Genomic DNA, 16738 nt, shown 5'->3' with positions numbered 1-16738 from the left:
CAGTTTTGGTAATTTTCAATTTCCAGAAAATTGTTTATGTCAAGCAGTTTATAAAAGCTTATTTTAAGAGTCCTACAAAATAGCTTTATGATTTTTTTAACTTCCTATTTTTGTTTCTCCATCATTTCTTCTTACTTTATTTGTACATTCTGTATTCTCCCTTTTATTTACCCCACAGTTTATCTTTTTCTTTCAGATCCCATTTTTAAACACAAAGCTACTTGTATTCCTATCTTCCTCTACTAATATTTTTTCCTGGACTCTCCTTAAGCTTAGAAAATAGGAGATAAAAAAAGAAAGAAAGAAAAGAAAATAGAAGACCTATGCACATGAAATTTACTTTATAATGGGAAACTAGGCTGTAAGCCAAGAATCAATCCCATGACGGCATACTTTCTGAAATTTTCTTCATTTTAAAATTTGGAAAATTGTTCAAGTGATATTTATTTGCAATCTGTTTTAGGAGATATGTGGGGAATTGATGAGCATCAGAAAATCCAGGACAGACTTTTGACACAATTTGAAGATAAATTCACAAAAACACTGACTCAAGAAAAAGTCAATGAATGTCATAAGAAATTTGCAAATGCATTTCCTCTTAACCCGGACTTTTTTCCTTCCAGTCACAATTTCTATGAATATGACTTATTTGGAAAGTGTTTAGAATATAATAATTTCAACTGTCATAATAATGATAGAATTCTTATAAGAAAGGAACACTCTGAATATAATGAAGCTATGAAATCATTTTGCATTAGCCCATCCCATCTTGTAGTAACCCCCTTCAAGTGTAATCACTGTGGGAAAGGATTCAGTCAAACCTTGGACCTCATCAGACACCTGAGAATTCATACTGGAGAGAAACCTTACGAATGTAAAAAATGTAGAAAAGCTTTCAGCCACAAGGAAAAACTCATTAAACATCATAAAATTCATAGTAGGGAGCAGTCTTATGAATGTAATGAATGTGGGAAAGCTTTCATTAAAATGTCAAATCTCATTAGACATCAAAGAATTCATACTGGGGAGAAACCCTATGCATGTAAGGAATGTGGGAAATCCTTCAGCCAGAAATCAAATCTCATTGATCATGAAAAAATTCATACTGGAGAGAAACCTTATGAATGTAATGAGTGTGGGAAAGCATTCAGCCAGAAGCAAAGCCTCACTGCACATCAGAAAGTTCATACTGGGGAGAAACCTTATGCGTGTAATGAATGTGGTAAAGCCTTCCCTCGAATTGCATCCCTTGCTCTTCATATGAGAAGTCATACAGGAGAAAAACCGTATAAATGTGATAAATGTGGAAAAGCCTTCTCTCAGTTTTCCATGCTTATTATACATGTAAGAATTCATACGGGTGAGAAGCCCTATGAATGTAATGAATGCGGAAAATCCTTCTCTCAAAGTTCAGCCCTTACTGTACATATGAGAAGTCATACTGGTGAAAAACCTTATGAATGTAAGGAATGTAGAAAAGCCTTCAGCCACAAGAAAAACTTCATTACACACCAGAAGATTCATACTAGAGAGAAACCTTATGAATGTAATGAATGTGGGAAAGCTTTCATTCAGATGTCAAATCTTGTTAGACACCAGAGAATTCACACTGGAGAAAAACCCTACATATGTAAGGAATGTGGCAAAGCCTTTAGCCAGAAATCAAATCTCATTGCCCATGAAAAAATTCATTCTGGAGAAAAGCCCTATGAATGTAATGAATGTGGTAAAGCCTTCAGCCAAAAGCAAAACTTTATTACACATCAGAAAGTTCACACTGGAGAGAAACCTTATGATTGTAATGAATGTGGTAAAGCCTTTTCTCAAATTGCATCCCTTACTCTTCATCTGAGAAGTCACACAGGAGAAAAGCCTTATGAATGTGATAAATGTGGGAAAGCCTTCTCTCAGTGCTCATTGCTCAATTTACATATGAGAAGTCATACTGGTGAGAAGCCCTATGTATGTAATGAATGTGGAAAAGCTTTCTCTCAAAGAACTTCTCTTATTGTGCACATGAGAGGTCATACAGGTGAGAAACCCTATGAATGTAATAAATGTGGAAAAGCCTTCTCCCAAAGCTCATCCCTTACTATACATATACGAGGTCATACGGGTGAGAAACCCTTTGATTGTAGTAAATGTGGGAAAGCCTTCTCTCAAATCTCATCTCTTACACTTCATATGAGAAAACATACAGGTGAGAAGCCTTATCATTGTAATGAGTGTGGTAAGGCTTTCAGCCAAAAGTCACACCTTGTTAGACACCAGAGGATTCATACTCAATAGAAATAGAAACACTATGTATATCGTGAAGATGGAGACACCTTCAGAAAGAATTAGCACCTCCTTTTACATTTCTAGAGCAGAAAACTATGATGTGGAAAGCCTTTTAAAGAAGTCACACAATTGTGTAACAATTCTTAAAAGGATGATAAATTGCAAAACGAATAAATTGTAAAACCTTCATAGACCTCTATTATTTATTTAGCATTCTTATTAAATATGAAACAAGATTCCTAGCCTGGCCAATGTATTAATCAAGAAAAAGAAGATTGGGGGAAAAGAGAGAAACTATAAAAATGTTCTCTTATACAAGAATTAGTTAATTTGAAAATGTGTTGATATAAAATGTCTAAGGACAAACACATTTATTGTAAGACTCACATTTATAAAGTTACAAAACATTTTGAAGGGCACAAAATAACACCTGAAATTTTGAGAAAAATGAGTCTTAAAATACATTTTTAAACATATAAATTCATAAACCTCTAAGGTACTTCCATTCAAAGTTTTCACTAAATTCTAAGAATGTCACAAACTGATATAAAATTTTATATGGGAATATAAAGGACCACAAATAGCTGAAACAAGTAGAAGACAAAAGAGAAGAAACAGTATAGCAGATAGTATCACATAATTTATTTAAAGCTGTGTCTAAACAATGTATTGTTGATAAATCAGGGGAAACAAGGATGAAGAAAGGAGATATGGGAATTTGGTGAATTATGTTGCTCTTGAAGTCATTGGAGAAAGAATGGCCCATTCAGTAAATGGAAGAGTCATATGAACAAAAAATGATGTCTCTATTTTATACCATATACAATAAAATCTAGAAAGACTGAAGATCAGAATACAAAAAGCAAATGTCTGAAACTATGATGAAAATAAACTAGATTTATTACTTTAGAGTAACAGGATAACTCTAAGAACACAAATATGAAATAGTCATTTCTATTTTGGTGTATTGCCTTCAGAGGCATGCACATATGGGCACACAGATACACATCTCTATGTTCATCACTGCATTGTGGTTTGTATGACACTAAATTGGACATAACAAATTTTCATTAGTAGAAGGATAGATTATTACCATGTTATTGCTATGATAGAATACAGTATTTAGAAAGAAGATACAAATTTGACATTATAGTTACATAGATCACAATATCTAATACTGAGAGGAAAAAAGCAAAATGTACAATGAAAAAATGTAACATTTGTATAAGTTTAATAAAAATAATGCAAAGAACACTACTGTGTATTGCTTATAGATCCGTATATGACATTGGTTGCCTTTCAGGAAGTGGGAGAGGGTTAGATGGAATTGTTATATTTATCTGTAACATTTTTTTAATAAAAGAATGAAAGCAAAAATAATGGTGCCAACAAATCTGGTTGTTAAGATTATGTTGCTATCTTTTGTATTCTTTCTTGCCTTATTTTCCTGTTTCTCTAACATAATAATCAAATGGGTGAAGGACATGACCTATAGAAACAACTTAAAAGTTGTGTATTATCAAATACATTTATAGAAAATTATCTTTGCTAAGACACAAACTGCATTAAGATGAATTATTATCTGAAGTTAATTCAGATAATAAAAACCATCAGTATATACATAGCATTTACTTGATGCCAATTAAAAAATTTATCTTTATTTCAAACACAAATTTTCCTCTAACTGGAAGCAGTGAAGAAACTAAAGAAATAGTTGTTGAGATAATTGGCTATTTGTTAAAAAAAAAAAAAAAAATCCACCGACATTTGGCTTGGTTTCAGAGGAGAGACCATTCATACCTACTATAAAACGTGATTAAAGTCAAGCCAAGGATAGATGCCTGCATCAGAGCAGAAGGAATTTTAGCATATCTCAACAAAGCTTTATTTGGTTTCCAAATCCTTAAGTGAGGATGCAGATACTGACGATTTTAGACATGTGAGGTATGTGCCCAGTGGATGTGAAATCTCACTTCCTTGTACCACATCTAAAATGTTTTATATTTAAGCCCTTCAAATACTTACAGAACTCAAATTTCCTTTTCTTTTGAAAAGCTCATTCATATATTTTGTCTTTTTGTTTTCTACTGGGACTTTCAAAAGATGTTTTTATTGGCGTACCTCTGAGGTGCAGTTGGTTGAGCATCTGACTCTTGGTTTCACTTCAGCTCAGATCGTGATCCCTTGGTCCTGGGATCGAGCTCTGCATTGTGCTCTGTAGTCAGTGGGGAGTCTGCTTGAGATTCTCCCTCTGCCCCTCCGCCCCTACCCCCACTCTCAAATAGTTTTTAAAAGTTTTTATTTAGATATAATTGCAGATTTATAGGAGGTTGCAAGAATAGAATAATACCCTGTAGTGCTGAGTAGTTTGTGTACCCTACATCCAGTTTCCCCTAATATTAACATCTTACGTAATTATAGTACAATATCAAAACTGACACTGGCAGAATCTGTACATGTTATCAGATTTCACTGGTTGTACATGGGATTGTGTGTTGTCCATGTAGTTATTACATACAGTTTTATCTTGTGTAGATTTCTCTACCACCACAATCAAATACAGAACTTCCACCATCACAAGGATCCCTTGCTCTGTCCCTTTGTTGTCACACCTGTAACCCCTTCCTCTCCCTGCTTCCCACTCCTAATCTTTGGCAACAGTAATCTCTTCTATAATCTTGTCATATCCAGAGTATTTTATAGGAGCTCCTGAGTGGCTCAGTCAGTTAAGAATCTGACTCTTGATTTTCTCAGGTCATGAGCCCAGGGGTTGTGAAATTGAGCCTTGTGTTGGGCTCCACACTGGACATGGAGCCTGCTTGGGTATCTCTCCTTCTCTCTCTGCCCCTCCTGCCCTGCACACACATGCTCCCCCTTTTAAAAATATAAGTGGAATCGGGCACCTGGATGGCTCAGTTAAGCATCTGACTCTTGGTCTCAGCTCAGGTCACGATCTGAGAGTCATTAGATTAGGCCCCACATCAGACTCTATGCTGAGTGCAGAGTCTGCTTAAGATTCTTTTCCCCCTGTCCCTCCCCTTCTGCTTCTCCCCCCACTCACCTTCTGCCTCAAATCTTAAAAAATAAATGGAATCATATACTATATAACCTTTTGAGATTGGTGTCTTTCATTCAACAGGATTCCCTTGAGATAAATCCCAGCTGTTCCAGAGACAATAATTTTTGTTTTTTAAATTTCTCAGTACTTTTCCCTTTATGGATATGCCATGGTTTCTCTAACCATTGAGCCTTTGAAAGACATTTGGGTTTAAAAATTTTGGTTAATACACAAATCTGCTGTGAACATTCATCTGCCATTTTATTGGTGGTTTTGTTCCCGTCACTTTTCATGCCTTACTGTGGGTTACTTTAGTATTTTTTAGAATTCTACTTTAGAGTTCTTGATTACAGACTTTTTAGTAGTTGCTCTAGGTATTACATCATACATACATAATTTCCATACTCTATGTGTGTAAACATTTAACCAGTTCAAAATCTTATCTCAACTGAGATTCTTTAATTGCCTACTTTATTATATAATTGTATCAAATATTTCCTCTGGGGGATCCCTGGGTGGCGCAGCGGTTTGGCGCCTGCCTTTGGCCCAGGGCGCGATCCTGGAGACCCAGGATCAAATCCCACGTTGGGCTCCTGATGCATGGAGCCTGCTTCTCCCTCTGCCTGTGTCTCTGCCTCTCTCTCTCTCTCTGTGACTATCATTAAAAAAAAAAACAAATATTTCCTCTGAACAAGTTAACAACTATATGAGACAGTATTACCATTTTTGCTTTAACTGTCTAGCATAATTTAGGAAGCTCCACAAGAGATAGCCTATTAAGTGTACTCATGTCTTTACTTTTTCTGTTCTTTCCTTATTCCACATGTTCCATGTTTCCTTCATTTCTTTTCTGCTGAAAGAACTTCCTGTAGCCACTCTTTAGTGGAGGTCTCCTGGCAACAAATTATCTTAGTCTTCCATCATCTGAATATGTTTTCATTTCACCTTCATTACCAAAGAATATTTTTTTGCTGGTGGAAAATTCTGGTTGACCATTGTTTCAGCACTGGATAAAGGTGCCATTTCATTTTGGCCTCTATGTTTTCTGCAAAGAACTCTCATTTGAAGCATACTTCTATAGGTAATGAGTTGTTCCTCTCTAGCTGCTTTCAAGAATTGTTTATATCTTTAGTTTTCTTGTCTGATTATCAAGTATTTTGGCATGAATTCCTTTGGGTTTCCACTGTTTAGGGTTTTGCTCTGCTTCTTGAGTCTGTAGGCTTATATTTATTGCCACAGTTGGGGAATTTTAAATTTATTTATTTATTTATTTATGATAGTCATACAGAGAGAGAGAGAGAAAGGTAGAGACATAGGCAGAGGGAGAAGCAGGCTCCATGCACCGGGAGCCTGACGCGGGATTCGATCCCGGGTCTCCAGGATCGCGCCCTGGGCCAAAGGCAGGCGCCAAACCGCTGCGCCACCCAGGGATCCCAGTTGGGGAATTTTATGTCATTATTTCTTTGAATGCTTTTTCAGCCTCACACTTTTTATTCTTCCCTTGTAAGATTTAGCATATTTTTCCTCTCTGTTGTTCATATTGAACAGTTTATTTTGTTCTGTCTTGAATTTCATTGACCCTGTCCTCTCTACTCTCCATTCAGCTCTTGAGTACATCCACTGAGTCTTTGGTTTTGGTTACAGTATTTTTCATTTCAGAATATCTCATGTTCTTTATATTTTTCTTAGTTTTTTTCTTCATTTGGTTCAAGTATGTACATAATTTTTTCACTGGAGCACTTTTATTTTTATTTTTTATGATTGATGCTTTAAATTCCTTGCCAAATAACTCCAATCACTTGGGTGTTGATGTCTCTTGATTATCTTCTCATTAAGTTTGAGCTTTTCCTGTTTTTGATATGATGAGCGATTTTCATTCCTATTATGGACATTTTGCGTATTGTGTGCTGAGACTCTAGATCAAATCAAAACCACAATGAGCTAACACTTCACTCTTGTTAAAATTGCTATCATCAAAAAAACAAAAGATAAATGCTGGCAAGGATGTGGAGAAAGGGGAGCACTTGTGCATCGTTGGAGGTACTGTAAATTGGTGCAAGCCACTGTGGAAAGTAGTATGAAGATTCCTAAAACAAACAAAAAACAAAATATCATATAATCCAGCAATTCTATTTCTGGGAATATATCCAAAGGAAACAAAAACACTATGTTTAAGAGGTATCTGCACTTTCATGTTCGTGGCAAGATAATTTACAATAGCTAAGATAAAGGGAGCAAGCTAAGTGTCTATCAAAGGATGAATGGATAATTTGTGTCATGTGCACACATACACACAATTCAGCCATAAAAAAGGAAATCCCACCATTTATGACAACATGGATGGACCTTGAGGGCATTATGCTAAGTGAAGTCAAATGAGAAAGACAAGTACCATATGATCTTACTTATATGTGGAATCTAAAAAAGAAAAATAACTGACTCAGAAAAAGATCAGTTTTATGGTTACCAGAGACAAGTGGAGGTGGAATTGAATAAAGATGGCCAAAAGGTACAAACTTACAATTATAAGTACTAGGGATGTAATGTGCATCCGATGACCATGGTTAACTTGCTATGTGGTATATTTTAAAGAGTAGATCCGAAAAGTTCTCATCACAAGTTTTTTTTTGTGTGTATCTATACAATTTTGGATTTCACAATATATTTAAGTCAAATTGTTATGTTTTACACCTTAAAGACACAGTGAAATGTGTTGATTATATTTCAATAAAACTGGGAGAGGTAAGAATTCTAGTTTTCTAGTTAATAATTTCTGGGTAAATGTAAATATTTTCAGTATACTTTTTTAAAAGATTTTTATTTATTTATTCGTGAGAGAGAGAGAGAGAGGCAGAGACACAGGCAGAAGGAGAAGCAGGCTCCATGCTGGGAGCTCGATGCGGGACTTGATCCCAGGACTCCAGGATCACACCCTGGGCCGAAGGCAGGCGCTAAACTGCTGAACCACCCAGGGATCCCCTCAGTAGATTTTTTTTTTTTGAAGCAGTAGATATTTTTAAATCAACTTCACTTCCCTATTCTTTCTTTACCAAAATCAAATAAAAAGCCAACCAGAAGAAAAAATATGATTTGCAAACATTTTCTCCCCATTCTGTGTGTTGTCTTTTCACTTTTTTGATAAGCTCCTTTCATAGAGAATAGATTATGATTTTTATAAGCTCCATTTTGTCTTTATTTTTCTCTTGCTTTAGTGTGAAATCTAAAAATCCAAGGATTTGTCCTTGGACAAATCTAACATCAGAAAGATTTACCCCTATGTTTTATAAGTTTTACACGTTCACTTTTTTCCTTCTTAATAAATTGAAGAAAACATGACATACAATATTAGTTGCAGATATACAACATAGTGATTCAATATTTATATACATACCAAAGTAGTCACCACAATAATCCAGTTACTGACGCTATACAAAATGCGTACAGTATATTGACTATATTCCCTATGCTATACATTACATCCTCTGTCTTATAACTGAAAGATTGTACCTCTTAAGACCCTTCACTATTTTGTCCAAACCACCTGCTCCCCCTCAACCATCCATTTGTTCTCTGTATCTGAGTGTCTATTTCCGTTTTTTCATTTGTTTAGATGTCACATATAAGTGAAATTATACAGTATTTGTCTTTTTGTCTGACTTCACTTAGTGTAATATCCTCTAGGTTCATCCATGTTGTTGCAATTGGCAACATTTTGTTCTTTTTTATGGCTGAGTAATATTCTATTGTATACATGTCCTGTCTTCTTTGTCCATTCATCTATCCAGATATTTAGTTTGCTTCCATATCATGGATAAATCTGTGATGAGCCTAGGGTTGCATATGTCTTTGAATTGTATTTTCATTTTCTTCAGATAAATACTTAGAATTACTGGATTCTATGGTAGTTCTATTTTAAATTTTTAGAGGACCTACACACTATTTCCCATAGTGATTATACTAATTTATAGTCCCACCAACTGCACTAGGCCTCCCCTTTCTCCACATCCTCACCAACATATGTTTTTATAAAATCCACTCTGATAGATAGGAGGTAATATCACATTGTGGTTTTTATTTGCATTTCCCTGATGGTTAAGTGATCTTGAGCATCTTTTTTTTTTTAAGATTTTATTAATGAGAGAGACAGAGGCAGAGACATAAGCAGAGGGAGAAGCAGGCTCCCTGTGGGTAGCCTGATGCAGGACTCAATCCAGGACCCGGGGATCACGACCTGAGCCAAAGGCAGATGCTCAGCCACTGAGCCACCCAGGTGCCCCAGTGTAAGACCTTTAACTGATTTTTAAGTTCAGTTTACCAGCATTTTGTTGAAGATTTTAGCATTCATTTCATTAGGGATAACTGCTTCTATCTATCTATCTATCTATCTATCTATCTATCTATCTATCTATCTATCTATCTATCTAATCTATCATCTTCCTTCTTTTCTTCCTTCCTCCCCCCCCCCCATTCCTCCCTCCCCTTCTTTTGTGTATGTCTGGTTTAGGTATCAGTGTAATGCTAACCTCAGAATGAGTTTGGAAGCTTTTATTTTTGTTTCTTGACATGAGACTGTATTGGTATAAACTTCTCAGAACAATTTTTGCTGCATCCTATAGATTTTGAATATTGTGTTCATTTTTATTTGATTCAAGATTTTAATTTCCTCTTTGATTTCTTCATTGACCCATTGGTTTGGAGCATGTTGTTTTGTGGAGACATGTTTGTGTTTTTCTAGCTTTCTTCTTACACCTGATTCCTAGTTGCATACATTGTGGTTGGTAAAGATGCTTGATATGACTTCAATCCTTTAAATTTATTGAGACTTGTTTTCTGCCCTAACACATGACTTATCCTGGAGAAAATTCCATGTCTACTTGAGCAGAATGTGTATTCTGGAATGGAATGTTCTGTATATCTCTGTTAAATCCATCTGTTCTAATGTGTTTAAGGCCAAAGCTTTTTTTATTAATTTTCTGTATGGATGACCTACCCACTGATACAAGGAAAGACCCCTACTATTATTGTATGACTGGCAACTTCTTCCATTGTGTCTGTTAATACTAGCTTTATATATTTAGGTACTACAATGTTGAACACAAATACACAAGTATTATATCTTGTATTGACCCATTTGTTATGTAATGCATTTGTCTCTTGTTACACCTTGGTTTTAAAAATTATTTTGTTAGATAAGTATTGCTATCCCATATTATTTTTGTTTTCATTTGCATAGAATCTTTTCCCATCCATTCTGCCTTATTCTGTATCTTTAGATCTGGAATGAGTCTCTTGTAGGCTATAGGTTCTTAATTTTTAATCCATTCAGCCACGCTATCTTTTGATTGGAGCATTTATTCTATTTACATTTAAAGTAGTTATATATGTATTTATTGCCATTTTGCTTTTTATTGTTATAGTAGATCATTTCTTCTCCCTCTTTCCCCTGTGATTTAATGACTTTTTTAGTGTCATGTTTGGATTCCTTTCTATTTTTGTAGATCTAGCATGTATTTTCGGTTTGTGATTACCATGAGGTTCATATATAGCAATCTTTGTATATTTGAATCTGTTTTAGCTTGGTGATCCCTTAAGTTCAGACACCTTCTAAAAGCACATTTTTTTCACCACTGCCCCCCAACCCCCATGTAATAGGGGTTTTTTGGTCATATTTGACATATGTGTGTCCCTTAAATAATTATTTTAGATATGATCCATATTACCACTTTTGTCTTTTAACTTCAATAGCAGCTTTATAAATGGATGGTTCACCTATATGATCACCTTTGACAACGAGATTTTCTTTTTCATATATTTTCTTATATCCAGTTATGGCCTTTCCTGATTAAAAAGTCCCTTTTTTATGAAGCTCATTCAGTGGCAGACAATTCCTTTAGCTTTTACATATCTGGGAAACTCATTACTGCCTCTACAATTGCTTTTATACTTTTCTTATTAACTATAGTTGACACACAATGTTACATTGTGTTTAGGTGTACAACATAGTGATTCAACTTCTCTGTGTTATGCTATGCTCACCACAAACAGAGCTACCATCTGGCACCATACAATGGTATTACATGATCACTGACTAGATTGCCTATACTATGCTTTTTAATCCCATGATTTATTCATTCCATAAGTGAAACCCTGTATCTTCCACCACTCCCCTTCACTCACTTTACCCATCTCCCCTCTGGCAACCCAACACCTTGTTCTCTATTTATAGGTATGATTCCATTTTTGTTTATTTTTGTTTCTTAGATTCCACATGTGAGAAATCATATGATATTTATGTTAGTTCGTTGATTTATTTCACATCATAATACCTTTTAGGTCCATCCGTGTTGTTGCAAGTGGCAAGATCTAATCTTTTGTGACCACATAATATTCCATTGCATTATTGCATTGTATCATATCTTCCTTATCTATCGATAAACACTTGCTTCCATATTTTAGCTGTTCTAAATAACGTGCTGCCATAAACATAGGAATGAATATATCTTTTCAAATTAGTGTTTTTGTTTTCTTTCAGTAAATACCCAATAGTGGAAATATTGGATCAAAAACTTTTAATTTTTCAAGGAACCCTGATATTGTTTTCCACAGCAGCTGTACTAATTTCCATTCCCACCAGCAGTGCATGAGGGTTCATTTTTTTCCACATCTTTACCAATACTTGTTATTTTTTGTCTTTTTTATTTTAGCCATCCTGACAGGTGTAAGATGATAGCTTATTGTGGGTTTGAGTTTTGATAATTAGTGATGATGAGCATCTTCTCATGTGTCTGTTGGCCATCTGTGTATTCTTTTGAAAAATATCTTTCAGGTAATTTGCCCATTTTTTCATCAGATTACATTTTTATTAGGTTGTTGAGTTTTATAAGTTTTTTATATGTTTTGGGTATAAACCCCTTATCAGATATATCATTTGCAAATACTTTCTCCAATTCATTATGTTGCCTTTTCTCTTGTTAATGATTTCCTTTGCTGTTCAAAACTTTTATTTAGTGTACTCCCAAATGTTTATTTTGCTTTTTGTTTCCCTTGCCTTAACAGATATATCTAGAGAATTTGTACTGTACCCAATATCAGAGAAATTACTGCCTATATACTTTTCTAGAATTTTTGTGGTTCACAGTCTTACATTTAGGTCCTTAACCCATTTTGAGTTTATTTTTGTTTATGGCTTTAGAAAGTGGTCTGGGTACATTCTTTTGCGATAGTCGTCCAGTTTTACCAGCATCATTTATTGAAGAGACTATCTTTTCCCCCATTGTAAATTCTTGTTTCCTTCATCATAGATTAGTTGGCCATTTAAGTGTCTGTTTATTTCTGGGCTTTTTGTTCCAGTGATCAATTTCTGTGCCAGTTTCATGCTGTTTGATTATTATAGCTTTGTAGTATATCTTGAAATCTGGGATTGTAATATCTTCAGCTTTGTTCTTCCTTTTCAAGATTGCTTTGACTATTCTGTCTTTTGTGGTTCCATCCAAATTTTAGCATTTGTCCTAGATCTGTGAAAAATGCTGTTGGTATTTTTATAGGGATGACATTGAATCTGTAGATTGCTTTGTAACAATATTCTTCCAACCCTTGAGCATAGAATAGTTTTCTGTTTGTTTGTGTCATTTTCAATTTATTTTATCAATGTTTTAGTTTTCAGAGTATAGGTCTTTGACCTCCCTGGTTAAGTTTATTCCTAGGTATTTTATTCTTTTTGGTACAACCGTGGTTTTTTAAAAGATTTTATTCATTTATTCATGAGACACACACAGAGAGAGGCAGAGACATAGGCAGAGTGAGAAGCAGGCTCCCCACGGTGAGCCCAATACAGGACTTGACCCCAGGACCACGACCTGAGCCAAAGGCAGACACTCAACCATGGAGTCACCCAGGTGTCCCTTTTTGGTACAATTGTAGACAAGATTATTGTCTTAATTTTTCATTCTGCTATTTTATTATGACCATATAGACACACAACCAATTTCCAGGTATTAAACTTTGTATTTAAAAAAAAACTTTGTATTAAACTTCACTGAATTCATTTATTCTAGTAGTTGTGTGTGTGGGGGAACATCCTTAGGGTTTTCATGTACACTATCACATCATCTGCAAGTAGTGATACCTTAAATTCTTTCCAAAATGTATGCCTTTTATTTCTTATTCTTCTTTCATTGCTTTGAGTACTATGTAGAATAAAAGTGGTGAGAGTGGACATCCTTGTCTTGTACCTAATCCTAGAAGGAAAGCTCTATTTTCACCATTGCATATGATGTTAGCTGTGGATTTTTCATATATGGCCTTCACCATGTTGTGGTATGTTCCCTATAAACCTACTTTGTTGAGCATTTTTATCATGCATGTTCAATTTTGCCAAATATATTTTCTGCATCTATTGAGATGATCATATGATTTTCATCCTTCATTTTGTTGATATGGTATATCACATTGATTAACTGGCAAACATTGAACCATCCCTGCATCCCTGGAATAACTCCCACTTCATGGGGAATGATCCTTTTAATGTATTGTTGAATGTGGTTTACTAATATTTCATGGAGGATTTCTGCATCTATGTTCATCAGAGATCTTGACTCTTGTTTTGGGATTTGTTTGGTTTTGGTTTCTCTGGGGTATTTATTTGGGTACTTTCTCTTTTTGTCTTGATGAGTCTGGCTAAAGTTTATCAATTTTGTTTCATTTCAAAGAACCAGCTCTTGGTTTAATTGATTTTTCTTTCTTTTTAGTTTCTACATCCTTTATTTCTGTTCTATCTTTACTTATTCCCTCCCCTCTACTCACTTGGGCTTTGTTTATTATTTTTCTTGTTCCTTTAGGTGTTAGATTAGATTCCTTATTTGAGATTTTTCTTGTTTCTTGAAGTAGGCTTGTATCCCTGTATATCTCCAAACTGCGTTCACTGTATCCCAAAGATTTTGAATCATTGTGTTTTCATTTTTACTTGTTTTCATGTATTTTTAAAATTTCTTCCTTGACCAGTTGGTTGTTAAATGGCATGTTGTTTAGTCTCCATGCATTTAAGTTTTTTCCAGTTTTGTTTTTTCTTGTGATTTCTAGTTCATAACATGGTGATCAGAAAAGATGTATGGTATGATTTCAATATTCTTAAATTTCTTGATACTTGTGTTTTGGCCTAACATGCAAATGTACTCTGGATAATGTTCCATATGCACTTGAAAAGAATATGTATTGTTTTTTGGGGTGGAATGTGTCAGACACTCATATTGTGATTAATTTTCTGCATGGATGACCTATTCATTGATGCAAGTGGAGGAGGTGTTAAAGTCCCCTCCTATTATTGAATTACCAGCAATTTCTCTCTTTATGTCCATTAATATTTGCTTTATGTACTTAAGTGCTCAAATGTTAGATGTATACATATTTACAGTTCTTATATCCTCTAATTGGACTCATCCCTTTATCATTATGTCATGACCTTCCTTTTGTTACAGTCTTTGTTTTAAAGTTTATTTTGTCTGATATTAGTATCATATTATGGATTTTTAAATTTCTGTTCACATGGTAAATGTTTTTCTATCCCTTCATTTTCAATTGGGAGGTGTCTTTAAGATCTGAGCTGAGCATCTTGTAAGCATTACATAAGTAGTACTTGTTTTATTTTAATCCATTCTGCCATCCTATGTCTTTTGAGTGGAGTACTTAGGCCATTCACATTTAAAGTAATTATTGATAGATATGTGCTTATTGCCATTTTCTTAATTTTTTTTCTTGTTTTTGTAGTTCTTCTCTACTCTTTCCTTCCTCTCTTGTTCTCTTTGTGACTGCTGAGTTCCTATTGTGTTGTTTGTGAACTAACATGTAATCTCTCAAGGAGCATGTTTCATGTGCAGTTGAAAAACATTGTGTACTCTGTTCTTTTTGGATGGAATGATATACCATTAATGTCTCACTCTGTGTCTGTTAATATTTGCTTTATATATTTAGTGCTCCAGTTTTTTGTTGGATTGATCCCTTTATCATTATGCTTTGTTTTAAAGTCTATTTTTTCTGATATAAGTATTATTACCCCAGTTTTTGTTTCACTTCTATTTGCATGGTATGTTTTCCCATTCCTTTACTTTTTAGCCTGTGTGTTTATGTCTGAAGTGAGTCTCTTGCAAATAGTATATAGATGGGTCTTTTTTATTAAATGCATTCTATCACCGTATATCTTTTGAGTGGAACATTTAGGCCATCTACATCATCCAGTGCAAGGCTGGGGCTTCAGTGCAAGCTAACCAGGGGTATCCTGGTGTGCACTACCCTGTGGCTGCCTTGGTGGAATGACTTGGACTGTTGTGGGCCAGGAGCCTATGGCTTACTGAGGCATCAGGGTACAGGCTGGTTAATATAATGTACAGGCTGGAGCATTGACTGGTCTGTGCTTTCAGTGTGGAGGGGGAGCACAGACCATGTCTGTCAGCCCCTCCCACCTGGAGAAAGTTCCAGCAGCTCCCTTGTTATTTGGTGAAGTTCTAAAGATGGCTCTGTTCAATGCTGCTTATTCTTTCAAACCAGAGATTTTTTTTTTATCTGTGCCTCAGTGCACCCAGGGCTGTTGTGAGCTAGGGATTCTCAGTGTTCACTGAAGCAGCATGCCAGTTAGGGTGCACAGGCTCTACTCCTGTTTATGAAATTAAGCTGGAGGAGAAGTATAAACCAAGTCCCCAAGTCCCTCCCACCTTTAGAGTTTTCAAAAAGTTCCACCACCACCAGCAGCATTTGGTAGAGTTCTAGGGCTCTTTTATATACTAGTTGCTCTTTCAAACTGTGTGGGGTGTTTTTATGTAACACAATGCATCCAGGGCTAGTGTGAGCTAAGGGACCTGGCCTGAAGTTACAGGCCAGCTATGGTGTCCAGACTCAGCTCCTATCTGCACTTTCAAGGTGGACGAAGGAGTGTAAACCATGACACCCTCCAGTGCCTCTGACCCTGTACCCCACAACTGTTCTGACAGCTTTTTCTGCCATTTGACAGAGTTCTGGGACTGGCTCTTTTATAAACTAGTTGCTCTCTTAAATCTGTTTTTTTTTTTCCCCCCCTGCACCTAAGGACAGACGAATCTGTTCCCACTCCCTCAGTACTATCCCTCCCCACTGCAAATCACAGCAGTAGGGGTAGGGGTTCCATACATTACCATGTCTCCATCTCTCTTGCTCTTCTGTTTTGCCATTCTATATTTTGTTGTGTAGAAGCTGTTCAGTCAGCCCTCCGTTCTTCATTAGTTGGAACTGCTCTATAAAAAGTGTAATTTGGGGTGTTCTATGGAGGAGGGGGAGGTCAAGGTCTTACCTCACCTCTTGGACCAGAACCCTCCTCTTCAGCTTTGAATGATAAACTTGCTAGGTAGTGTATAGTTGGTTGTACTTTTTTTCCTT

At 35.5% G+C, this 16738-nt stretch overlaps 1 protein-coding gene across 6 annotated transcripts in view; it reads left to right on the top strand.

Moving 5' to 3' along the window:
* Window positions 1-4090, top strand: part of LOC121485454 (zinc finger protein 569) — a 50972-nt gene extending 46882 nt beyond the window's left edge. For all 6 annotated transcript variants that reach the window (XM_041745827.1, XM_041745826.1, XM_041745828.1 and 3 more), the window contains one exon: window positions 464-4090. In XM_041745827.1, coding sequence (XP_041601761.1) covers window positions 464-2289 — 1826 coding nt within the window. In that variant the 3' untranslated portion in view covers window positions 2290-4090. The remainder of the gene's footprint in view (window positions 1-463) is intronic.
* The last annotated feature ends 12648 nt before the right edge of the window (window positions 4091-16738 follow it).

The sequence above is a fragment of the Vulpes lagopus genome, chromosome 2 (genome assembly GCF_018345385.1).
Source record: "Vulpes lagopus strain Blue_001 chromosome 2, ASM1834538v1, whole genome shotgun sequence".
Lineage (NCBI taxonomy): Eukaryota > Metazoa > Chordata > Mammalia > Carnivora > Canidae > Vulpes > Vulpes lagopus.
Note: the sequence above shows the minus strand (reverse complement) of the source record. Positions and strands in the feature narration are given on the sequence as shown.